Here is a 26712-nt window from a genome sequence, read left to right as displayed (position 1 = left end):
ACAAGCGTCGTGGTGACGTCACCGCCACTTAGTGGCGAATGGCGGTTGTTGTTGTCTCAGTGTGTGTCAGTGTGTGTGTGTCAGTGTGTGTGTGTGTGTGTCAGTGTGTGTGTCAGTGTGTGTGTCAGTGTGTGCGTCTCAGTGTGTTTCTCGCCCCCCCGCCCCACTGTTGACCCACCACCGAGTCAACATTTTGACTCCGCGATTTCGCTGCCTCAGCCAGAGTGGAGCGAATAAAAAGCAGGGGTCCTCCCCTCTCCGCCTCATCATCCTCATCCTCCTCACACTGATCACCACTCCTCCTCCTCGTCGTCCGCATCGTCATCATCATGATGAGGTTCCTGTGTCTCCTGGTCTTGGTCGCGTCCAGCTCGCTCCTCTGCAGGGCTGATGATGTAAGTGCACATCTTCTTCTTAGGTTTTTTCGGTAAAGTCGCGTGGGTAAAAAATTTAAATTAATAAAAGTTAAATAAAATAAAAATAAAAAAATAAAAAATCACGACGTTTCGGAGGCAACACAAGCTTCCGTCTTCAGCTGTGACGGTTCCACCTGAAGACGGAAGCTTGTGTTGCCTCCGAAACGTCGTGATTTTTTATTTTTTTTTATTTTATTTTTATTAATTTTAATTTTTTACCTACGTGACTTTACCGAAAAAAACTAAGAATATGAATCCTTGCAGTCACGAAAGCTTCAAATCTAGAATTAAGTGCACATCATCATCATCATCGTCGTCGTCGTCGCCATCACCACCAAACCACCTCCCGTGATCACCTTCGTGTGCATGCCGAACTTCTTTCGCGCCGTACGTAGCCGACCGCGTCTCTCGCTGGCGCGGTGTTGGCGACGTACGGCGCGAAAGAAATTCAACGCGCCCGTCATCACCTCCTCATCGGCCATCCCCACCGCGTCCGTCATCACCTCCTCATTGCGCAACCCTCATCCCTCGCCTCGCCTCTCCTCGCCTCTGCGCTCGCTCCCACCGCCCCTCATCTCCCCTCTTCCTCTCACGTCACCAGTCCCCCAAACCTCCTTCTGACCACGCCGTCGCTACCCCCCTCCCCCTCCCCCTCATCATCACACCTCATCACTCACCCAAGCGTACTCACCTCCACTTCACCATCCGTGGGTGTTGTGCGCGTGGGGGGAGCGGTGGTCAGCGCTACGCCGCGCTGTCAACCGGGCCCGGGCGACCCCCTCTAGGTCGACTCAGCCTTAAATGAGTACCCGGTGCGGTGTGTGAAACATCGCCGCTGGAGAGACAAAGGCGGCCGGGCGTGGTGTTGGCCACGCCCGGCCGATCGTGTCACGGGTACCGCTCGCGAACGGCACTTGCCCCAAAAGTCTGTTGCAGGCTGTACGGGGGATCTTTGTCTTTGTGTCTGTGTGTGTGTGTGTGCACCTAGCATGGTACAAGCGCCGTGGTGACGTCTCCGCCACTGAGCGATGGGCGGCGGTCTGTGCTGTAGTTGTGCGCGCAGATGGGAACGAACGAATGCGCGTTCATGTTTGTTAAACTTCTTTCGCGCCGTACGTAAGCCAACCGCGCACGCCGTAGGTGCGGGGGGGGAGGACAACAATCTGGACACAACAACAACAACAACTAGACACCACAACAACAACAACAACAGAAGCAGCTCTAAAGAAACGAGTGTGTCGACTGAGACGATGATTTTAAAAGCCCACGGCTCCCAGTCGCCTCCCAACATCGGAAGGAAGAGAGCGTTCCAGACGGCTTCGTGACGTTATGTCGTGTGTAGTGTATAGTAGTGTAGTGCATAGTGTAGTGCATAGTAGTGGTGTATAGTGTAGTGTGTAGTGTATAGTAGTGGTGTATAGTGTAGTGTGTAGTGTATACTGTATAGTAGTGGCGTGTATAGTGGAGTGTGTAGTGTATAGTAGTGGCGTGTAAAGTGTCGTGTATAGTAGTGTATAATGCAGAGGTGGGACAAAGTCATTGTTATGCAAGTCCAAGTCGAGTCGCAAGTCATCAAATTCATGACTCGAGTCTGACTCGAGTCCAAGTCACATGACTCGAGTCCACATCTCATAGGTGGGACAAAGTCATTGTTATGCAAGTCCAAGTCGAGTCGCAAGTCATCAAATTCATGACTCGAGTCTGACTCGAGTCCAAGTCACATGACTCGAGTCCACACCTCTGGTATAATGTATAGTAGTGGTGTATAGTAGTGTAGTGTATAGTGTAGTGTGTTGTGTAGTGTGTTGTGTAGTGCATAGTAGTGTAGTGCATAGTAGTGTATAGTGCATAGTAGTGGTGTATAGTAGTGTAGTGTATAGTAGTGTAGTGTATCGTGTAGTGTATAGTAGTGTAGTGTATAGTAGTGTAGTGTATAGTGCATAGTAGTGGTGTATAGTAGTGTAGTGTATAGTAGTGTAGTGTATAGTGCATAGTAGTGGTGTATAGTGTAGTGTATAGTAGTGTAGTGTATAGTGCATAGTAGTGGTGTATAGTAGTATACCTATCAACCCATACGGTTTACCCCGTATTTTTGTACAGGGAAATTGAGTTTTCAGGTCCATACTGCGTTCAGCCGTTCCAATACGGGGGAAACAACATTGTATTTGTTTGTGTTTCCCCCTTGTGTGATGGGATCTTGTAGAATGATATCTATAAGGGTGCAAGGGCTGATAAACAAGTGTCTGATTGGTCTGTAACATGGTGGGGCACGGATAAGGGGTTGACAGCTATTTAGTAACGTAGTGCATAGTGTCGTGTAGTGTATAATGTAGTGTATAATGTAGTGTATAATGTAGTGTACAATGTAGTGTACAATGTAGTGTATACCGTAGTTTAGTGTATAATGTAGTGTATAATGTAGTGTACAATGTAGTGTACAATGTAGTGTACAATATAGTGTATAATGTAGTGTACAATGTAGTGTACAATGTAGTGTACAATGTAGTGTATACCGTAGTTTAGTGTATAATGTAGTGTATAATGTAGTGTACAATGTAGTGTACAATGTAGTGTATAATGTAGTGTATACCGTAGTTTAGTGTATAATGTAGTGTATAATGTAGTGTATAATGTAGTGTACAATGTAGTGTATAATGTAGTGTATACCGTAGTTTAGTGTATAATGTAGTGTATAATGTAGTGTACAATGTAGTGTACAATGTAGTGTACAATGTAGTGTATAATGTAGTTTACAATGTAGTGTATAATGTAGTGTACAATGTAGTGTACAATGTAGTGTACAATGCAGTGTACAATGTAGTGTACAATGTAGTGTATACCGTAGTTTAGTGTACAGGACGAACGTTGAGATGTATAAAGGGGCACGGGGTTGACCAATCGGGTATCTGAATTGCTCTGTAACAAGCTAGGTGGGGCACGGATAAGGGGTTGACAGCTATTTAGTAACGTAGTGCATAGTGGCGTGGAGTGTATAATGTAGTGTATAATGTAGTGTATACCGTAGCTTAGTGTATAATGTAGTGTATAATGTAGTGTACAATGTAGTGTACAATGTAGTGTACAATGTAGTGTATAATGTAGTGTATACCGTAGTTTAGTGTATAATGTAGTGTACAATGTAGTGTACAATGTAGTGTACAATGTAGTGTACAATGTAGTGTATACCGTAGTTTAGTGTAGGTCTCTGAATTGCTCTGTAGCAAGCTAGGGCAACTGATAAGGGCTTGACAGCTACAGCTACGACGACGACGATGAATCGGTGCTCGCTAACAGCCAGTGCGCGTGCGCGTCCCGGACTCAGGATCACAAAAGCCACGAATCGCACGAGGGCGGCGTCAAGGACTCGTGCCCGCTCATGGTGAAGGCGATCGACTCGGTGCAAGGGAAGCCCGCGGCCGGAGTGAAACTCAGCGTGATGAAGAAGCAGGAGGACGCCTCCTGGAAGGAGGTGGCCACCGGGTGAGTGGAACTGTCCCCACACCAACTACTGCTGCCCCCCCCTGCCCACCAACCCCCCCCCCAACTACTGCCCACCAACACCCCCCCCCCTGCCCACCAACACCCCCCCCCCACCCCCACCAACTCGATCCACACCCAGTAGCTTTTACTTAAAAGTTGGAATTGAGAACTCGAGAGAGAGACCCGGGTCTCGGTCTCACTTGCAAGAGCGAGCGAGTGAGTGAGTGAGCGAGCGAGCGAGCGAGTGAACGATTAGGCGAGCGATTGGGCGGGTGGGTGAGTGGGTGAGCGGCAAGAGCGAGCGAGTGAGTGAGTGAGCGAGCGATTGGGCGGGTGGGTGAGTGGGTGAGCGGCAAGAGTGAGCGAGTGAGTGAGTGAGCGATTGGGCGGGTGGGTGAGTGGGTGAGCGGCAAGAGTGAGCGAGCGAGCGAGTGAAGGAATGAACGATTAGGCGAGGGATTGGGCGGGTGGGTGTGTGGGTGAGCGGCAAGAGCGAGCGAGCGAGTGAGTGAGCGAACGATTTGGTGAATCATTGGCTGGGTGGGCGAGTGGCAAGTGAATATTAATCTCGATTTGAAGCTTTCGTAACTGCAGGAATCCATACTCTGTGGTTCGTTCGGTAAAGTCACGTGGGTAGAAATAAATCAAATCACGACGTTTCGGGCGCAACACACCTGACGGCGGACGCTTGTGTTGCGCCCGAAACGTCGTGATTTATTTTATTTTATACCGACGTGACTTTACCGAAAGAGACCAAAGAGTAAGTGAATGTGTGCGTGTGAACGATTGAAATAATTGGTTTAAAAGTGCGTGGCCTCCCCCCCGTCTTGATCCCCCGTCTTGATCCCCCGTCTTGATCCCCCGTCTTGATCCCCCGTCTTGATCCCCCGTCTTGATCCCCCGTCTTGATCCCCCGTCAGGGTGACGGGTAAGACGGGCGAGTCTCACCATCTCATCGGCGACAAGGACTTCACGGAGGGGACCTACAAGGTGCGCTTCGACACGCAGGCCTACTGGACCAAGGCCGGCATCACGCCCTTCCACGAAGCGGCCGAGGTGGGTGGTGGCATCGCCAACATCAACATCAACGCCATCAACACACATCATCAACATCATCAACATCAACAACATCGCCACCATCAACACCATCAACACACATCATCAACATCATCAACACCATCAACACCATCAACACCACCACCATTAACACCACCACCACCATCAACACCAACACCATCAACACCAACACCATCAACATCAACACCATCAACATCACCACCATCTCCATCAACATCACCACCATCACTATCTCCATCAACACCATCAACATCAACACCATCAACACCACGACCATCAACAACACCATCAACATCAACACCATCAACATCATCAACATCGCCACCATCAACACCATCATCAACATCATCAACATCATCAACACCATCAACACCATCAACACCACCACCATTAACACCACCACCACCATCAACACCATCAACATCACCACCATCTCCATCAACATCACCACCATCACTATCTCCATCAACACCATCAACATCAACACCACCACCACCATCAACATCAACACCATCAACATCAACACCACCACCACCAACATCAACACCATCAACATCAACACCATCAACATCACCACCATCTCATCAACATCACAACCATCAACATCATCGTCTTTGAAAGGACCTTGATGGAACATGCACGTTTATTAGTTCCTGAAAGTAATGCAATTTCCAACTTAATGTCGGTTGATGTCCGTGCAATTTATCTTTCCTTAATTTCCTTACATTTTATTTTGTGAAGCTTTTGCCATTTTGGGTGACCCCCCCCCCGTCCAGGGGCAGGTCACCGTTGCAAATGACACTTCTACCCTGACCTTTTGCATTCCCACCCTGGTTCAACAAACATCAACTTGAATTGACCACCCCCCACCCACTCAAATCAATAACCCACCCAATCGTCCTGCCACCCACCCACTTAATCACCCATTCACTCACTCACTCACACCCACACACTCGCCCCATTCAATCATTCACTCACACACACACCATTCACTCGCTTGCCAATTATTTCACTCACCCATTCAATAATTCACTCTCACCCACACACTCATTCAATCATTCACTTACCCATTCATTCAGCTCTCACCCACACACCCATTCACTCACCCAATCATTCACTCACACCCACACACCCATTCACTCACTCATTCATTCACTCACCCACATAAATTCACTCATTCACCCACACACCCATTCACTAATTCACTCTCACCAACACTCATTCAATCATTCACTTACCCATTCATTCAGCTCTTACCCACACACCCATTCACTCACTAATTCATTCACTCTCACTACACACCCATTCACTCACTAATTAATTCACTCACCCACACACCCATTCACTCACTAGTTCATTCACTCTCACCCACACACCCATTCACTCACTAATTCATTCACTCACCCACACACAAATTCACTCATTCACCCATACACCCATTCACTCACCCATTCAATAATTCACTCTCACCCACACACCCATTCACTCGCCCATTCATTCACTCGCTTTTGCATACGAGAGTTCTCACCTGCCCCCCCCCCCCACCTTCCCCCAGGTGGTGTTCATGGCTCACGGCGCGGGGCACAAGCACTACCACATCCCCATGCTGCTGAGCCCATACTTCTACGCAACGGGCGCCATCGTGGGAGACGCAGAGGGACACTGAACAACCCCCAAGGCTCCCCCTCCCCCATGGGCCCCCAATAGGGTCCCGTGCCCCTGAACGACCCCCCCCCCCGAGGGGGTTCAGGAACCCCAAGGGGACCCGGATCCCCCCACCACCCCCCCCCCCCTCTCAGCTCCAGTTTTCCAGATTCGTTTCAGATAAAGGGGACGACTTCCCTGCTGCCGCCGTCGTTCAGGGTTTCGTTTCTTACCGCCGCTGTCACGAGCCGTGGAACGTCAAGCCACACCGCGCTGCAACCACACCGTGCAGAGCCACACATCACCACACACACACACACACCATCTCAACCACACCTAGACTACACACCGAACCACACACACACACACACCATCTCAACCACACCTAGACTACATACCGCACCACACACACCATCTCAACCACACCTGGACTACACACCACACATATACACACACCCCATCTGCACCACACACCGCACCACACATACATACACACCATCTCAACCACACCTGGACAACGCACCGCACCACACAATAGACGAACCATACCACAACGTGTCGCTCTGAACCGGTAATAAACGACGTTGCCATCGCTGGAGTGAGCAGACTCAATTAGACTCAGTATTTGTTGTGTGACTCAACCACCACCCGAGTTGGGATGGAGCAGTTGGTGTGGTGCGGATGATGCCGTCTCGATCGAGTCCGGTGCGATTGGTTGTGTGCATGGTGCCGTTGATGTGGTTGGTGTGGTTGGTGTGGTTGGTGTGGTGTGGTTGATGTAGTGTGGTTGATGTGGTGTGGTTGATGTGGTGTGGTTGATGTGGTGTGGTTTGTGTGATTGGTGTGGTTTGTGTGATTGGTGTGGTTGATGTGATTGGTGTGGTTGATGTGATTGGTGTGGTTGATGTGATTGGTGTGGTTGGTGTGGTTGGTGGTGTGGTTGATGTGGTGTGGTTGGTGTGGTGTGGTTGATGTGGTTGATGTGGTGTGGTTTGTGTGATTGGTGTGGTTGGTGTGGTGTGGTTGATGTGGTGTGCACGGTGTGGTACGCTATGGTTCGTGCGGCGTGCATGGTGTAGTCCGGTTTGGTTGGTGTGCGGTGCATAGTGTGGTGCAGTATGGTTGGTGTAGTTTGGTTGGTGTGGTTGGTGCGGTGTGGTTGGTGCGGTGGGAACAGCGTAGTCCGGCACTCCGGTGATCACGGAGCGTGCGTTCGTGGCGCGCTACTTTGCCACGGGGTCTGTAGCTTCTTCCGCACACCGCGGCCCGGGTTTGCACCGGCAGCCGCTGATCACCACGGCGGTTGAACTCACACGAGGACACGAGACCGCTGTTGATTTTGGGATTCACGTCCCGTCTATTTCACAGGCGATTCAAACGCGAGCCCCGTGGCGCTGCGGCAGGGAGGGTTGTCGCCCCCCCCCGCCCCGCCCCGCACGACAAAACGGGTGGCGAGATTCAGTGACACAAAGACAAGACAAAGATGCCCAACCCCACGTGTAGCCTCGACAGACTGTTGGGGCAAGTGCTGTTAGCGAGCAGCACCTATGAAGGCCGCCACGGCGCACGAGGTGGGTGGGTGGCCAACACCACGCCCGGCCGCCTTTGTCTCCCCAGTGGTGATTATACACCATACCAGGTAGTCATTTGAGGCCGAGTCGACCTAGGGGAGGCCCGGGACCGGTTCAGATAATCGTCACCGGTGTTGGTGGCCGCGAGCGGGAATGGAACTCGGGTCGCCGGGTTCGCAGCGCAGCGCTAACCGCTGCACCACCGCTCCCCGTAGTGACACAAAGACACACAGTGACACACACAGACACACAGAGAGACACACAGTGACACAGAGACACACACAGAGACACACAGTGACACACAGTGACACAGAGACACACAGAGAGAAACACAGTGACAGAGACACACAGAGACACACAGAGACACACAGAGACACACAGTGACACACAGAGAGACACACAGTGACAGTGACACACAGAGACACACACAGAGACACACAGAGACACACACAGACACACAGAGACACACAGAGAGACACACAGTGACACACAGTGACACAGAGACACACAGAGAGAAACACAGTGACAGTGACACACAGAGACACACACAGAGACACACAGTGACACAGAGACACACAGTGACACGCAGAGACACACACACACACAGCTGCCGTCAATCTCAGCCTGAACTCATTCAGACCCCCTAAACCCGACCCGCGCTCTCCACTATTCGGAGCGCTGTAAATCCACGACCCGAGACCGGCGCTTGGCCTCTTTTATTAAATTAGCTCCTTTGTACCACTGCAGAGTGTCGAACTCAGGGGATGTAACGACTCGTAACCCTGTCGATTCGATTAAATGTCGTAATTCGATACCACAACAACAACAGCAGCAGCAGCAATAATTACAAGCTGGCAAATGCAGGTCCCTCTAGCGGTCGCAACGGGCCACGTGACGTCGCGAACGGCACGCGAAACGAAAATCGACCCGGCTGGATCCGACCACCTCGAGGTGGTGTGAGGTCGCGGTGTGGTGTGCACCGATTGTTGTGGTGTGGTGCGATCGTGGTGGTGTGCAGTGATTGGTGTGGTGCGATCGTGGAGGGGTGCAGTGATTGGTGTGCCGTGTCCTGAATGGGGCGATTGGTGGTGGGGTGCAGTGATTGGTGTAGTGTGGTGTTATTGTGGTGCGATAGTGGTGGTTCGCATTCATTGGTGTGGTGTGATTGTCGTGGGGTGGTGTAATTGTGGTAGTGTGCAGTGATTGGTGGTGTGATGGTGGTGGTGTGCATTGGTTGTTGTGGTGTGATGTGTTGGTGTGATTGTCGTGGTGTGGTGTGATTTTCGTGGTGTAATTGTGGTGGTGGTGTGCAGTGATTGGTGTGGTGTGATGGTGGTAGTGCGGTGTGATTGTGGTGGCGTGATTGTGGTGGTGTTGTGCAGTGCTTGGTGCGGTGTGATTGTGGTGTTGTGCATTGATTGTTGTGGTGTGATGTGTTGGTGTGATTGTGGTGGTGCGCAGTGCTTGTCGCGGTGTGATTGAGGTGGGGTGTTTGCTGTGGGGTGGCGTGATTCTTACGCACGCGACTCGCCACGTGTATCCCGGGCTAATTGCGACCTACATCACCCCCTGAATTTGAATCTCAAAAGCCAAGCGAAGCTAAGCATGTGCCAAGCCTGGAAGCAGCTCTTGCACGCGCGTGAACGGTGCAATGCAACAGGCGGTGTAGACCGCGTCACGGCTACGTTACGGACCGGCGGTAGAGGCGTCACGCTGACGAAATGTTACCTCCCTCGCCTGGTACGCAGGAGGTCCGTGGGTTTGATCCGGACCCTGACGCCTGCTGTACAAAATATCGTTTTATTTTTGTATTGTTTGTTGGCCGACCCGCCACTAACCGGAGTTTGTATTTCATCCCCGTGGTCACACGTCGATTCTCCCCCGGGTCCCCCGGGTTTGCCCTTCACACATCGAAGAATCGAGGTCACGCGTTTTCAGGAGTATTTGGCTGCTGTGCGTTTGCACGCGGCGGCGACGATGATGGGCCGCCAATTTCGTCGGGCGATCATTTGTGGCCAACGTCGCTTCTGAAAAAAATCAGCCGCACGAGCTCGGCGGGCCGTTAGCTGGTAAAAAAAAAACCCATAAAAAATAAAAATTAATACAAGTAAAATAAAAATCACGACGTTTCGGAGGCAACACAGGCTTCCGTCTTCAGGTGGAACCGTCACAGCACGATAGCTGTATCAAGTGACGGTTCCACCTGAAGACGGAAGCTTGTGTTGCCTCCGAAACGTCGTGATTTTTATTTGATTTTTATTTTACTTTTATTAATTTAAATTTTTCACCTACGTGACTTTACCGAAAAAACCTAAGAATATGAATCCTTGCAGTCACGAAAGCTTCAAATCTAGAACCATAAACAAGTTTAATTTTCAGCAGAAGTTGGCCAATGCGGCCGCTGCTCCTTGACCGCCCCCCTCACTGACCACGAGTGTGGGTCAAACTGCGGCCTCCAAATCAATTCCCACGACCTGCCCAGCGTGGGAGGGCGGAGGAGGTGTCTCTCATCCGGCAGTGGATTGACAGAAAATGTCCTGAATGTATAAAGCTGCACACTGCACACACACACACACAACATATATACTGCACCCAATACACACACAGCCCACGTACAGGCAACAGGCGTGTCCGCATAGCGCGCGGAGGCAACACGTGTTCGCATAGAGCGCGTACAGGCAACACACGCATGTTCGCATAGCGCGGGCAGAGGCAACACGTGTCCGCATAGCGAGCGCGCGCACACACTACGCATGTACACACGCAGCAATACTAGCGGGGCACAACACAACGCAGCTCCATCAGAGGGGGCCAGTGCCTCTCTTCATTGGGGCTTTGGTGGTAGTCGGGGAGGGGGGTGAGGGGAGGAACGCTGCCCTTTTGACCCCTGCCCTTAGGATCCCAGTTCGATCCCCAGTCACCGTACATCGGTAATGAAACCACGCGGATTAGATTACACAGCGGTGAGGTTTAGAGGTCAGTGTCCGGCCTAAGTGGGGATCTTGCCGGAGGGGGGGCGGGCGGGCATGGATCACCCCCCCTCCTCCCCCGACACGGAGTGTTGTCCATAGTGAGTAAGGTGGAGCAGTAGATCATGTAAACAAATGCAGGGGTGGGTGGGTGGGTGGGGGTTAGTACCGACAGTTTGTGGAAATTCGCGTTATCATAATCGCCAACGTCATGAATTATTATATCAACATCGTCGCGAAACATCATCACCGACCCGCCGCCATAGTCACGAATTAAACCGCAAAGTAAAAAGAGGGCGATCGCGTTGACCCTCGCCGTGCCCCACCCCGACCTCCACAGTGCAACCTGCGACCTGAAGGAGGAGCCCAGCTTTCAAACCCAGGTCCCAGATGTGAAACCCAGGCCTCAAACCCAGGCCTCAAATGCAGGTCTCAGGTGTGAAACCCAGGCCTCAGGTGTGAAACCCAGGCCTCAAACCCAGGTCCCAGGTGAGAAACCCAGGCCTCAAACCCAGGCCTCAAACCCAGGTCCCAAGGTGAGAAACCCAGGTCTCAAACCCAGCTTTCAAACCCAGGTCTCAGGTGTGAAACCCGGGCCTCAGGTGTGAAATCCAGGTCTCAAACCCAGGCCTCAAACCCAGGTCTCAAACCCAGGCCTCAGGTCTGAAACCCAAGTTTCAAACCAAAGTCTCAAACCCAAGTCTCAAACCCAAGTCTCAAACCCAAGTCTCAAACCCAAGTCTCAAACCCAAGTCTCAGGTGTGAAATCCAGGTGTGAAACCCAGGTCTCAAACCCAGGTTCCAAGGTGAGAAACCCAGGTCCCAGGTCTCAAACCCAATCTCAGGTCTGAAACCCAGCTATGCTTCAGGTCTCGATCCCAAATCTCAAAATCCAGTTATCAAACCCAAGGCTCACTAACCAGGGTGGCTCAAACTCAGGCCGCAATAGAAACCCGGAAGCCACGATTCGAACCCGAGGCTCGAAGCTCAAGCCCAGAGGAGCACGAGATGCAGATAATCTCGTGTTCCCATGAGCCACGGGGCATCTGGGGTCAAGGTCAGATGTTGCGGGGGTCACAGCCCTGGTGAGTCAGAGGGTAGGGGGGGGTGGGGTGTCCCTCTGTGCGAGAGGACACAGTGCTGCCCACTTTCCGCAAGCGCATCCAGAGCACACAGCGGCCCTGCGGGTGCGCTCACCTGGGAGCGCACTGATCCCAGGCGATCTCACCGGGGGACATAGAGCACACGCACGCGCCTAAGGTGAGCTCGCCTGCAGTGGACAGCACTGAAGGGCGTAGGAGGTATGTGGTGTTCGTGGAGGGCTGTGGGCGAGGCACGGGGTGGGGTCGGGGAAGGCATTTAGAACCAAAAAGGCATTTATGTACAAAGGTAAAATTAAATAAGGACAGGTAAATGGCCGCAGATTATAAAACACGCGCCCCGGCCACATCGCTCCTCCCCTCGGCAGACGACGCGTTTCCGGAGCGAAGAGAGTGCACGCTACATCGTCCCGACGATGGACACGCGCGCGCGCGCTTATTCACATATGGAGACACATGTTTTTAAATTCGCTCGCTCGGTACGCGCAAGAGATGCTCGCAGGTAAACTCACTCGCACACTCGCATCCCCCTTGGGGTAAGCCCCTGGGAGACTGTTGGTGGTGGGGGGGGGGGAGGGGGGACGTGAGAGAGGGGTGGCAATTGCCGCTCAGCGAGCAGGCTACAAAGGCCGGAATGATGGCACGGAAGGTGACGGCGTGGGGCAGCACCACGCCATGCTGCCTTTGTTTTCTCCAGTGCCGAACGCTTGCACACAGCACCACACGTCCACTTTTAAAGGCCGGGTCAAACCTGCGCAAGGCCCAGGACCGGTTCAAATATCATTAGCGAGCGACTGCTAGCCACGGCCGGGGATTGAACTCGGGTTCGCCGGGTTCGCAGCGGCACAGTGCGATAACTACTCTGCCACCGCTCACGACTCGCGTTCTCTACAGCCGCCCTTTGCCGCTGCGTGGCGGTGACATCACCACAGAACGCTTGTGCCAAGCTAGGTGCACTTTGAGGCCGTCACATGAAGTGTTGAAGGCTCGCACACACACACACAGACTCGCACGCACAGATGCCATCTCGTGGTTTCATCACCGAGATTGAGGCACAGAAACATCACGTGAAAAATAAAAACGACACCCACACACACAGCTCTCAATCAGGCTCCACCACGGCTCGCACACTCCCTCGCACGCAGCTCACACGGACACACACTCCCGCACAGGTCACTCGCTCGCTCGCTCGCACGGCCCACGCAGCAGCAGCACGGCTCAACCCCAAGGGCTTCATAAGCACTGCGAGGCTGCGAAAAGCAAAGTACGCACTGAGCGTACTACACAGAGCGCACGCGCAGCCACGTGACACAACCACACTCGCAGAACAATCACGCACGCACACACAATGGTAAAAAGATCCCCCCCCTCCCCCCTGTATACCCTTTAACAGACTGTTGGGGCAAATGCTGTTAGCGAGCGCCTATGACGGCTGGCACGGCACACAAGGGGTAGCCAACACCGTGCCTGGCCGCCTGTGGCTGCCCCGGTGTGGATGTACACGCACCGCACCAGGCACGCATTTAGGGGAGGCCGAGGACCGATTCAAATGTTTGCCACCGTTATTGGTCACGACCGTGGAACGGAGCTCAGGTCGCCAGGTCCATAGAACAGTGCGGTAACCACTACGCTACCGCTCCCCCACATATTGCTACGACACGAACATGTAGAGCACGCTCGCAGACAAAACAAAGCGCACGCCACGAATCGCACACAATACGACACACGCACGGCACAATCACACGCACGAAACAATCACGTGCAGCGCACAATCACGCACAAATGACAAAAGATCCCTCTCATAATAGCCTTAGCAGACTTTTGGGGCAAGTGCCGATAGCAAGCACCTGCGAAGGCCGGCACGGCACACGAGGGGGGGTGGGTGGCCAGCACCACGCCCGGCCGCCTTTGTCTCCCCAGTGGCGATGTTTACACCCCGCGCACCAGCTACTGAAATCGGCCGGGATCGGCTCGGACAATCGCCACCGGCATCGGTGGCCGGCGAGCGCGCGACCGAACCTCGGTCCGCCGGGGTTCGCGGCCACAGCGCGCCGACCGCTGCGCCACCGCTCCTCAAGCAACACAAATCCAAACCGCGTGCGCGCGCGCGGAGCGAAAGCGCACGGCGGCTCACGACCCGCAAGCGTAAACAACACTCGTTGGGCGAAGTGCCCGTGGACAACGCCGTCGCTCCGTGGGGGTTCGTGGCGGGCGCACCGATGGGCCCGTCCGTCGCCACCACGGACTTCTCCGGGGCCCGCTCAGTAGTTTCGCCAAGGCGAGGAGGGACAGGGCGTCGTGGGGGTGGTGGGGGCGGGGGGCTTGTATTTGAGGTGGTGGGTGGGTGGGTGGGGGGAGGGTTTCATTTTCCTGGGGTGTGAAAGCCACCTCGCCCCCACCCCCCCCCCCCCCATTTTCGGGGTGTATGTGCGGGTAGCCCCCCCCCCTCCTCCCCCCTTCCCCCACCCTCGCCGTTTTTTGGACGATCGTCATGGATCGTCAGTCGGTCGGTGCCGGCTAGAGTTTTGTTTAATTTCTTCTCGCGCGCACGACGCGGCCCGGTCGATGCACGGCCGGGCCGCGGGAGTTCATTGTGGTTTTGTGTTTTGTTCTTCACCCCTCCCCCCCCTCCCCACCCAGACTTGCCGTCTTCCTCCCGACATCTCCACCCCGGTCCATCGTTGATTCCATAAAAAAAAAAAAATCTTCGATAAAAACACCACAACCACCACAACCCGCCGCCCACTTCAGAAACGCATCATAAATAATGACCGCACATCGGCGAGACCGACGCTCGCTTCATCTCGGTCGCCACGTCTCTCTCTCTCCTCTTCCTCGACCTCCTCGACCTCCTCCTCCGTCACCGTCACAAATCCGGTCAGCTCCAGGCGCCAGGGGTGGGCGGTGCGCGAGGTTGGGAGCGAAGACGGCCTCCTACTCCCCTTCCTCGCCGTCTCTCTCCTCATCGCCCCCCCCACCCACCTCCTGCTGCCCTCCCTCCCTCCTCCTCCTGCCACTGCTGCCCCCCTCCCTCCTCCTCCTCCTCCCGCTGCCCCGCAGGGCCGCGTGTCAGTAGTTGGCGGGCAGCGGCGCGAGCTCGGGGGAGAGGCTGACGGTGATGTTGGTGTAGAGCGGCGTGCGCGCGCGCTGGGCCCGGTAGCGCAGGTTGCTGATGCCGTCCACCGCGTTCCGCTCCCGCGAGTGGCGCAGCAGCAAGTACCTGATGGGGGGTGGAGGGTTGGGGGGGGAGGGTTGGGGGTGGAGGGTGGGGGGGGGAGGGGGGGGTGGAGGGTGGGGGGAAGAGGACTGAGCAACCACAAGCAACTCTGACGCTACACACAACCAACACCGACGTTACGACTACAGATTCCTACCCCCCCATGTAGCCTCTAACAAACTGATGCGGCAAGTGCTGTTGGCGGAGGAGCGAACCCATGAAGGCTACTGGCACCGTGGCCAGCAACCACGCCCCAGTGGCGATGTTTACTACACACCGCAGCAGGTACTCATTTGAGGCTGAGTCGACCTCGCGGAGGCGCAGGGACGGTTCAGACAATCGTCACCGGTGTTGGCCGTGAGCGGGAATCGAACCCGGTTCGCCGGGTTCGCACACCGCTACCACAACTACAACAACAACCACCAACACTCCGATCACCACCACCACCACCACCACGCCTATCAGCGCCGCCGTCATTACCACCGCCACCATAACAACCGTAGAGGTTGTTGAAGAACGGCTTTCACCACCACAGTCAGGGTGAGGGGGTCGGGGGTCACGGTCGTCTCCTCACCTGCCCAGGAACTGCACCTCCCCGCGGTGGTGGTGGGGGATCGACTTGTACCGCCCCATCGCCCCGGGTGGCCGCGTCACGTTGTACCCTGCAAACATCACCCTGCAGCGGGGCAAGGTGCAGGGGAACACAAAGACAAAGATCGTCCGCGTAGCCTTAACAGACTGTTGGGGCAAGTGCTGTTGGCGAGTAGCAGCTACGAAGGCCCAACACGATTATCCGAGGTCAACTCAGCCTCAAATCAGTACCTTGTGCGGTGTGTGTGTGTGTGAACATCGCCACTAGGGGAAACAAAGGCAGCGGTGAGGGTTTCGGGCTCCGGATGACGTCAGTGCAGTGTCGCGTGACATCGCCATCGTAACAACGCTCTGTGTCAGCCCCCCCCCTCACCCCTCTCACCCCTCTCACCCCTCACCCCTCTCACCCCCTCCCCACCTCTCACCCCTCCCCCCTCTCACCCCTCCCCCCTCTCACCCCTCCCCCCTCTCACCCCTCACCCCTCTCACCCCTCCCCCCCCACCCCTCCCACCTCTCACCCCTTCCCTCTCTCCCCCCTCCCCTCTCACCCCTCCCCCCCCACCCCTCCCCTCTCACCCCTCACCCCACCCACCCCACCCACCCCTCCCCTCTCACCCCACCCCTCCCCTCTCACCCCTCACCCCACCCCCTCAACCCTCGCCCCACTGCCCCCACTGATACATTCCTACAGCCGAGCTTGGACGTGGTCAAGTGCGATCCGTTCACAAAAGCCAACCGCAGTCCGCCGTGGGCGGTGGGGGCCCCGAGGGTATTGAGCGGCGTGCGGTTGTGGGACGAGTTGGTGAGGGGCGAGTTGGCGAGGGGCGAGTTGGCGAGGGGCGAGTTGGTGAGGGGCGAGTTGGTGAGGGGCGAGTTGGTGAGGGGCGAGTTGGCGAGGGGCGAGTTGGCGAGGGGCGAGTTGGTGAGGGGCGAGTTGGAGAGGGGCGAGTTGGTGAGGGGCGAGTTGGCGAGGGGCGAGTTGGCGAGGGGCGAGTTGGCGAGGGGCGAGTTGGCGAGGGGCGAGTTGGCGAGGGGCGAGTTGGCGAGGGGCGAGTTGGTGAGGGGCGAGTTGGTGAGGGGCGAGTTGGGCGAGGGGCGAGTTGGCGAGGGGCGAGTTGGCGAGGGGCGAGTTGGTGAGGGGCGAGTTGGCGAGGGTGCGAGTTGGTGAGGGGCGAGTTGGCGAGGGGCGAGTTGGCGAGGGGCGAGTTGGTGAGGGGCGAGTTGGCGAGGTGTGTGCGGGAGGGAGATAAGAGAGAGGTGAGGAGGGAGTGGGCGATGACGGGGAGTGGCGATGGCGAGGGCGTGGAGCGAGTTCTGCGGGGATGGTGAGGAATGAGGGGCGTGGGGTGTGAGAGGTGAGGGGGTCGGGTGAGCGGTGGTGGGGGGGGGGGGGGGGGTGAGGGGGTCGGGTGAGCGGTGGGGGGGGGGGGGGGTGAGGGGGTCGGGTGAGCGGGGGGGGGGGTGAGGGGGTCGGGGTGAGCGGTGGGGGGGGGGGGTGAGGGGGTCGGGTGAGCGGTGGGGGGGGGGGGTGAGGGGGTCGGGTGAGCGGTGGGGGGGGTGAGGGGGTCGGGTGAGCGGTGGGGGGGGGGGTTACCGGTTCCACAGGTCGTCGTCTTCCCCTCCCCACCCCCAGAACGCGTTGGGGAAGCCGTTGATTTTCTTGAACTGCTCCGTGGTGAGCCCGCTCACCCCGCCAAAGAACTCGTCGTAGGGCAGGCTGCGGGGGTCACGGGGTCAAGGGGTCACAGGGTCACGGGGTGTCAACGAGGCCGTGTGGGTGGTGCGCGTGCCGTGTCCAGGCGTAGTGATCGGGGCGTAGCGTTGGGGCGTAGCGATCGGGGTGTAGCGTTGGGGTGTAGCGTTGGGGCGTAGAACAAACACGGTTGTCACCGCATCGCGGCGTTTTCAGATGTGCTTTTGCGGCCGTCTGGAACACTCTCCCTTCCGATATTAGAAAACCACTGAAGCTATGCGCTTTAAATCATCATTGAGATTGAAAACCAATTGCTTTAGAACTGCATGGAAGGGAGTTCCACCCGTTGGGGAAGGGAGTTCCACCCGTGGTGGAAGGGAGTCCCACCCGTTGGTGGAAGGGAGTCCCACCCGTTGGTGGAAGGGAGTTCCACCCGGTTTGCGCGCTGACCCGTCACCAACGACGCGTCGCTAACCGCCTCACTCAGGAGGCCCTAGGCCGGCAGCGCCGCCCGGCTAACCGCGACGTGGTGGTGGTAGCGGCGGTGTCGGCACCACGAGCGGTAGTAGTGGGGGGGGGGGGGGACGCGGCGTCACTCACATGTACATGTACTTGTCGAGCAGGTGGGCAAAGTGTCGCGGCATGTCGCTGCAGCCGTAGTAGTTGCGGTCGCTCTCGGGGATGTGGTCGACGTCGTGGAAGACGAAACAGTCCCAGGGCGCGTCGCGCAGCGCCTCCACGAAGCCCACGTTGAAGAGCATCGCGCGGTTGAACGGCATGTCGCCCGCCTACCACCGCCGGGGTGAGCACCGCGCCGCCGATTAGCGACGCGCGCCGGGACAAAGTAGTAGCCGCCCCCCCACCGCGTGACGACGCACGGCACAGCTTAGCGCCCCAAACCACATCACCACGCACTGCACAGCAACGCTAACCATACCACGGCACGCCACCGAACACACCGCACCGCAACATGAGCCACACATCTTCTTGGTTCTTTCGGGAAAGTCACGTAGAATGGAAATAATAAAATAATAACAATAAAACATGATAAAATACAATTCTCACGACGTTTCGGCCACAACGCTAGCAGCCGTCCTCAGGTGAAAAACAGGTCTGTCGGGAAGACAGCGTCTCATTCAGACGCTGTCTTTCCGTCTCACTCAGACGCTGTCTTTCCGACAGACCTGTTCTTCACCTGAGGACGGCTGCTTGCGTTGTGGTCAAAACGTCGTGAGAATTTTATTTTATTACGTTTTATTTTTATTATTTTATTATTTCCCTTCTACGTGACTTTACCGAAAGAACCAAGAAGACGAATCCCTGCAGTCACGAAAGCTTTAAATCGAAATATAAAACAATACAAATTCTCACGACGTTTCGACTGCAACACAAGCAATCGTCATCAGGTGTGAAATCCACAGCAAGAAAAATGTTTTTTCTTCAAATTTTCTTGCTGTGGATTTCACACCTGATGACGATTGCTTGTGTTGCAGTCGAAACGTCGTGAATATTTTTTATTGTTTATTTTTTATTTCCCTTCTACGCGACTTTACCGAAACAACCAAGAAGATGAATCCCTGCAGTCATGAAAGCTTTAAATCGAAATGAGCCACACAGCGCCGTCTAGCGCGTCGCGCCTCTAACAGCGCCGCCCCTCTTAGCGCCGCTTAGCAACGAGTTGCGGAGAGTTGCGCTGTGTGGAGCGGTCCGAGCGTCGAGGAGCAGTGTGGTGAAACGAGGGAGTTGCCGCGAAGCGATTCGTGACGAGGTGCGATGAGGTGGGCGCTCGCTAACCTGCTCGATGAGGTAGAAGGCGAACTCGAGGCGCTGGCGCTGCAGCATGGGAACGAGGTGGCGCAGCAGGATGGGCAGGTGCTCGTGCCGATTGCGGAACGGGATGAGGATGGCGACCTGCACCGCACGCACGAAACCCCAGCTACACCACATGCACCTCGGCTAAGCAGCCAACATGCACCTCTCGTTACACCTGCGAGCACGGCCGCCCCCACCACGTGCACACCACAACACTCAAGCCCAACACACGCGCGCGCACACACACACGCACGCGCGCACACACACACGCGCGCGCACACACACACACACACACACCCACACACACACACGCCCGCACACACGCACCCACACACACACACGCACCCACACACACACACGCACCCACACACACACACGCACCCACACACACACACACACGCACCCACACACACACACGCACCCACACACACACACGCACCCACACACACGCGCACCCACACACACACCCACACACGCACCCACACACACACACCCGCACACACACCCACCCACACACGCACCCACACACAAACGCACCCACACACACACACGCGCGCACACCTGCATGCTGGCCCCACACGCACGGCTCGGCACAGACACTCGACACAACCGCACGCGTCACCACTACAAATCGCACTCTCCCCATCGCTCACTCACACCACAACCCTCTCACCCACCATCCAACACGCTCGCACACTAGACATTCTCACCCACGCACACACGCACACAAAGATAAAAACAAAGATCCCCCGTATAGCCTTAACAGACTGTAGGGGCAAGTGCTGTTAGCGAGCACCTATAAAGGCCGGCACGGCACACGAGGGGGTGGGTGGCCAACACCACGCCCGGCCGCCTTTGTCTCCCTAGCGGCGATGTTTACACATCACACCAGGTACTCATTTGAGGCTGAGTCGACCTAGGGGAGGCCCAGGCCCGGTTTAGATAATCGTCACTGGTGTTTGCCGTGAGCGGGAATCGAACCTGGGTCGCCAGGATTGTAGCGCAGCGCAGCGCTAACCGCTACACCACCGCTCCCCACACCTTCAGAGGGTTCATGCCAAGGTCAGAGTTCGTGGGTCACCGGGACGCGACCGCGTGCTGGGGGTGGGAGAGGCGGCGGGGTAGGGTGGGGGGATGGGGTGGGGGCTGTGCGGCGGGGGAGGGGGAGGGGGGGGTAGCGGCTGCGGCGACTGGACAGGAGCCAGGCACAACACGCGGCGGCCGTGGCGGCCGTGGCGGGCCGTGGCTAAACTCCGCTCCCCAATTTAGATCGTAAACGACCAAACTCATTAAGCGCCACCGCCGCCACCACGACAACAACAACAACAATGGGAGAAGGAGGGGGAGTGGGGGAGAGGGAGTTTGGCGGAGGAGAGGGAGGCTCGAGGAGCGGCCAAAACGGAGCAATTAAATCGGTGAAGGAATGTGTTCATAATGCGAGGGGGGGGGGTGCTCGTGTGGGCCACCAGGTCACGTGGCCAAAGCAGAAGGACCTCCCTGGTGCCGCCACACACACAGGGCGAGTCGTGGCCACGAGCCGAGCCGCGTCCGCACGGAGACGCGGCCGCGGCCACGGCTAGCATCGGCGATGAGCCACGGATCTGGAAGGGTCCTTCCTGTGCACCGCTAACCCCCACCACCCCCCCCCCCCGCAGACCCCCAACCCCGCCCCCACCCTCCTTCACCAACCACAGCCAGGATCTTGTGGGGGATCTCAAAAGCTAAGCAGGGTTTTGTGAGACTGGTTTGTACCTTGAGACTCAACTGTGTTGTCCGTTACATTTCGATTTAAAGCTTTCGTGACTGCAGGGATTCATCTTCTTGGTTCTTTCGGTAAAGTCACGTAGAAGGGAAGTAATAAAATAATAAAAATAAAACGTAATAAAATAATTCTCACGACGTTTCGGCCACAACGCAAGCAGCCGTTCCTCAGGTGAAGAACAGGTCTGTCGAGAAGACAGAGTCTGAAACGTCGTGAGAATTATTTTATTATGTTTTATTTTTATTATTTTATTACTTCCCTTCTACGTGACTTTACCGAAAGAACCAAGAAGATGAATCCCTGCAGTCACGAAAGCTTTACATCGAAATTTAACTGGTTGGTAACTTCACTTATTGATCGTAGAACCCGCCTGGGAAAAGCGATCGTCAGGGTTGTTCGTCTTGAATTGCCAGATGGGCGGCCAGCAGATGGCAGGGCGAGCATTGCCATCTTGATAATTGTTTTTTTACCCTTCTATCTGGCAACAAAACTGACACCTTTTTTACAAGGAGTCATGTTTGCATTGACCACAATACCTGCGGTCGGAATGCAAACAAAAAACACAACTCTGATAATGTATGCACTGTCCTTGAAGTTGATTGGTCCACGCCCGAGACAGCTTTTCTTAGAGCCTAGTCTCACATGGTGTTGGACCAGATGACGCCAAAAGGCGCACAACTCAAGGACAATGCACCATCAGAGTATGAGAGCTCGGTGTAAGCATTTACACCATTGGAACCTCCTTTGCCAGTAAAAAATATGATAATTGGTTTTTTACCCTTCTATCTGGCAACAAAACTGACACCTTTTTTTACAAGGAGTCATGTTTGCATAGACCGCAATACCTGCAGCCATAATGCAAACAAAAAACAGAACTCTGATAATATATGCACTGATAATATATGCAAAAAAGGTGTCAGTTTTGTTGCCAGATAGAAGGGTAAAAAAACAATTATCATATTTTTTACTGGCAAAGGAGGTTCCAATGGTGCAATTGCCATCTTGACTCCACCTGTGCGGCGCTATGAGCCCGACACCTCCATTTTTTGTTTTTTTGCGCGAGGTTGCTCCGGGTTTTTCGCTCCCACTTGAAGCCAAAACTCCCGGAGTGGAACGGGCAGAACATCACGCCAATGCAGCAAGCAGGATCACCCACCAGCACACAAGCGCCTTGAGACTCGGTGAGGCTTACCCAAGGTACATGAGGAACGTTGCCCATAGACTAAGATTGCCGAAAGACTCACACCACCGGTAGACTAACACCGCCCGTAGACTAACACTGCCCATAGACTCAACAACTACCCGCAGACTAACACTGCCCACAGACTAACAACGCCCACAGACTAACACCCCCCACAGACTAACACCGCCCGTAAACTAACACCGCCCGTAGACTAACACCGCCCATAGACTCAACAACTGCCCGTAGACTAACACTGCCCACAGACTAACACCGCCCACAGACTAACACCGCCCACAGACTAACACCGCCCACAGACTAACACCGCCCACAGACTAACACCGCCCACAGACTAACACCGCCCATAGACTCAACACCGCCCATAGACTAACACTACCCATAGACTCAACACTGCCCGTAGACTAACACCGCCCATAGACTAACACCACCCATTGACGAAGATTGGGCGTAGACTAACATTGCCCAAAGACTCACATTGCCTGTAGAGTAACATTCTTGTGCACTAACATTATGGATATTTTTTTTTCTAATCTGTGCTTGTGCATCACTGCTAACGCAGCAGCATCACCAAAACATTTGTTAAGCATTCACGGGGCCGCTAGTAGCCTGGAGTAGGTGTCACGTGACCGAGCAGTAGCCACGGGCCCATCGTGGGAGTTATACTGGATGTGGTGTGCCGGGTGCAGAAATATTGGCCAAAAAATGTAACTATCCACAAGAGATCGATCGCACAGTCACACACCCACACAGTGACCGAGGTATGCACGCTCACTTTCACACGCGTGTTCACACGCCAACGGTGCCGCACACTCACACGCGTGCTCAGGCACGCACGCTCACTCAGGCAGCACATGCACATCCGCGATCTCGCACGCACACGATGTGCTTTCTCTCACCTACACACACACAACATGTGCACGCTCGCATACACACTGCGCGCTCACGCCCACACACACTCTGCGTGCTCACAAAGACCCCCGTGCAGCCTCTAACAGACTGTTGAGGCAAGTGCTACTAGCGAGTAGCAGCACCTATGAAGGCAGGCACGGCACACGAGGGCATGGGGGTGACCAACACCACGCCGGGCCACCTTTGTCTCCCTAGTGGCGACGATTACAAACCGCGCCAGGTAACCTATTTGAGGCCGAGTCGACCTAGGGGGAGGCCCAGGACCGGTTCAGATAATCGTCACTGGGGTCGCCGGGTTTGTGGGGCAGCGCGCTCACCACTACCGCTCGTGCTTGCCCGCACGCGCACGCGCACGCACGCGCACGCACACGCACGCACACGCACGCACTGGTTGCGCTAGCTGCCTGCACTTGTTCGCCTCTCTACTGTGCAATGGGTAACCGGAGCGTGTGCATCTTCCTCCGGGTGTGGGCTTCACGCAATCGGCCGTCTATACACAAATCCGCAGCTCAAGTCCTCCATGACCAGGTCCTCATCCTCAGACTTTTACCATAAAATGACAGAGCTCTACCCCGAGCCTTAACCCTACACTCACCTAGCTCTAAGCCATAGCTTTAACCCTAACCTTAACTCTAAAGTTGCCTAGCCCTAGCCTTAACGCTAACCCTAGCCTTAACCATAAACAGACCCAGCCTTAACCCTACACTCACCTAGCTCCAACCCCAACTCTCATCCTAACAAGAGCTCTCGGCCCTAACCTAGCTCCAACCCCGACTCTCATCCTAACAAGAGCTCTCGGCCCTAACCTAGCTCCAACCCCAACTCTCATCCTAACAAGAGCTCTTGGCCCTAACCTAGCTCCAACCCCAACTCTCATCCTAACAAGAGCTCTTGGCCATAACCTAGCTCCAAACCCCAACTCTCATCCTAACAAGAGCTCTCGGCCCTAACCTAGCTCCAACCCCGACTCTCATCCTAACAAGAGCTCTCGGCCCTAACCTAGCTCCAACCCCAACTCTCATCCTAACAAGAGCTCTCGGCCCTAACCTAGCTCCAACCCCAACTCTCATCCTAACAAGAGCTCTCGGCCCTAACTGAACTCTCTTCCTAACATTAACCTAGCTCGGCTCCCAAACCTCACATAACCCTCACCTAGCTCTCAGCCTAACGCCAACCTAGCCCCAAGCCCTGGCCTCTAATCATACTCGTCTGTCGCTTGCTGCTGGTCTAGGGTCTCTGGCAGTGCTGGCAGGGGGTGTTACTAGCGGGCAGCAGCAGCAGCAGGGCAGCAGCAGCAGCAGCAGCAGGGCAGCAGCAGCAGGGCAGCAGCAGCAGCAGGAGCAGCAGCAGCAGCAGCAGGAGGAGCAGCAGCAGCAGCAGTAGCAGGAGCCGGGTGACGGCACGTACCCTCCAGAGGGGCTGGCAGTCGCTGGGCTTCCAGTGTCCACCCGGCTTGAGCTCCCAGGGCGAGTCCATCGAGCGCAGCACATTGTCCATCGTCGTCTCGCTCATGTTCACATCCATGGGGCCCTCTGCACACACGCACACACAGGCACGCACACGCGCACACACACACACGCGCGCACGCGCACACACACACGCACACGCGCACACACACACGCACACGCGCGCACGCACAAACACACACACGCACGCACGCACACACGCACACACGCACAAACACACACGCACAAACACACACACACGCACGCACACGCACGCACAGGTGTTTACACACAAATACAACGAGCGACCCCTCTAGCCGTACAAGGCTGTTGGGGCAAGCACGGTTTTAATGAGCACACGGTGCGGTGTGTAAACGTAACAGCTGGGAGGAGACAAAGGCGACCGGGCGTGGTCCCGGACACACCACAGCACCAGCTGCCCTTCGCCACCACGTGGCGTCACGACGGTGACGTCACCACGGTGACGTCACCTCGGTGCTTGTGCTGGGCTAGGTGCGCTTTCGAGGCCGTCACGTCAAATATCAAAGGTTCTCCGTTGGTAGGAAGTCATGGGACAGACTGCGATATTATGGGTTGTCCGACTGGCACGTCAAAGAAGACGCACTGGTCACGTGCGCTCCCCCACCGTGCCTATTCGCTGCGTTTCAGCCGACCCGGCGCTCCGCTCGTTGCTATTGCCGAGCGTCACAAAGACAAAGGTCCCCCCTAGAGCCTCTAACAGGCTGCCGAGGCAAGAGCTGTGTGGCGAGCACACCGGTGAAGGCGCACGAAGAAGTGGGTGGCCAGCACCACGCCCGGCCGCCCTCACCGCCGCGAGTGGCGATGTTTGCACGCCGAGAACCTGGCGCTAACTGGAGGCCGGAGCAAACGTAGGGGAGGGCCCGTAGGAGGACCTCGGAGTCGCCGGGGTCAGAGGGCAATGCGCTAACCACTGCACCACCGCTCTCGGTGCCCTTTGCGTCGCACGCGGACGCACCGCAGGCACACGCACACGGACGCACGCGCACACGGACGCACCGCAGGCACGCGCACACGGACGCACGCGCACACGGACGCGCGCGCACACGGACGCGCGCGCACACGGACGCGCGCGCACACGGACGCGCGCGCACACGGACGCGCGCGCACACGGACGCGCGCGCACACGGACGCGCGCGCACACGGACGCGCGCGCACACGGACGCGCGCACACACGGACGCGCGCACACACGGACGCGCACACACACGGACGCGCACACACACGGACGCGCACACACACGGACGCGCACACACACGGACGCACACACACACGGACGCGCACGCACACGGACGCGCACGCACACGGACGCACGCGCACACGGACGCACGCGCACGTACTCATGGAGGGCAGGCGCGAGGGGCAGGTCATGTGCGGCAGGTAGGTGAAGTTCTCCGGCAGGTAGGTGCCGGTCGGCATCATGTAGTCACTCGCGTTGTAGCCGTCCAAGTAGTCTGCACCACGCACCACGCACCGCGCACAGTGCACCACTCTCACCGGGGACCCACTCTCGCCGCGCAACTGTGTGCGGTGTCGTGTGGTGTAGGTGTTGTGTGTGCGTGCGAGTGTGTAGTGTAGGTGGGCGGGCGGTGTGTGACTGTGCGGTGTGAGTGTGTAGTCTAGGTGTGTGCGTGTGTACGTGTGTGCATGTGTGCTTGCGGTGTGTGACTGTGCTCTAAGGTGTGTGTGTGCGGTGCGTGACTGTGCGGTGTGAGCGTGTAGTCTAGGTGTGTGTGTGGTGTGTGTGTGTGTGTGGTGTGAGTGTGCAGTCTAGGTGTGTGTGTGGT

General features: G+C 55.9%; 2 protein-coding genes across 2 annotated transcripts in view; one reads left to right on the top strand and one right to left on the bottom strand.

Annotated features, from left to right (window-relative positions):
- Positions 1-240: 240 nt before the first annotated feature.
- Positions 241-7215, top strand: LOC144735141 (transthyretin-like). Its single transcript, XM_078617572.1, has 4 exons — positions 241-395; positions 3739-3896; positions 4817-4952; positions 6529-7215. Exons 1-4 carry the CDS (start codon positions 330-332, stop codon positions 6637-6639), a joined length of 471 nt encoding a protein of 156 aa, XP_078473698.1. The 5' UTR covers positions 241-329; the 3' UTR covers positions 6640-7215.
- An 8061-nt stretch (positions 7216-15276) lies between these two features.
- Positions 15277-26712, bottom strand: part of LOC144735264 (beta-1,4-galactosyltransferase 6-like) — a 42960-nt gene continuing 31524 nt past the window's right edge. The window contains exons 3-9 of the mRNA XM_078617771.1: positions 26266-26379; positions 24851-24975; positions 19554-19670; positions 18360-18547; positions 17661-17783; positions 16049-16150; positions 15277-15477 (exon numbers count right to left, since the gene is read on the bottom strand). Coding sequence (XP_078473897.1) covers positions 15327-15477; positions 16049-16150; positions 17661-17783; positions 18360-18547; positions 19554-19670; positions 24851-24975; positions 26266-26379 — 920 coding nt within the window. The 3' untranslated portion in view covers positions 15277-15326. The remainder of the gene's footprint in view (positions 15478-16048; positions 16151-17660; positions 17784-18359; positions 18548-19553; positions 19671-24850; positions 24976-26265; positions 26380-26712) is intronic.

Source organism: Lampetra planeri, chromosome 54 (assembly GCF_965212315.1).
Source record: "Lampetra planeri chromosome 54, kcLamPlan1.2.h2, whole genome shotgun sequence".
NCBI lineage: Eukaryota > Metazoa > Chordata > Hyperoartia > Petromyzontiformes > Petromyzontidae > Lampetra > Lampetra planeri.
This window is presented reverse-complemented; position numbering and strand designations above follow the sequence as displayed.

Excerpts from the sequence above, each read along its gene's own strand:
- LOC144735141 (XM_078617572.1), top strand. The coding sequence starts at position 330 with ATGATGAGGTTCCTGTGTCTCCTGGTCTTGGTCGCGTCCAGCTCGCTC. Across the intron at positions 396-3,738 it reads TCCTCTGCAGGGCTGATGAT|GATCACAAAAGCCACGAATC; the intron begins GTAAGTGCACAT and ends TCCCGGACTCAG. Across the intron at positions 4,953-6,528 it reads CCTTCCACGAAGCGGCCGAG|GTGGTGTTCATGGCTCACGG; the intron begins GTGGGTGGTGGC and ends ACCTTCCCCCAG.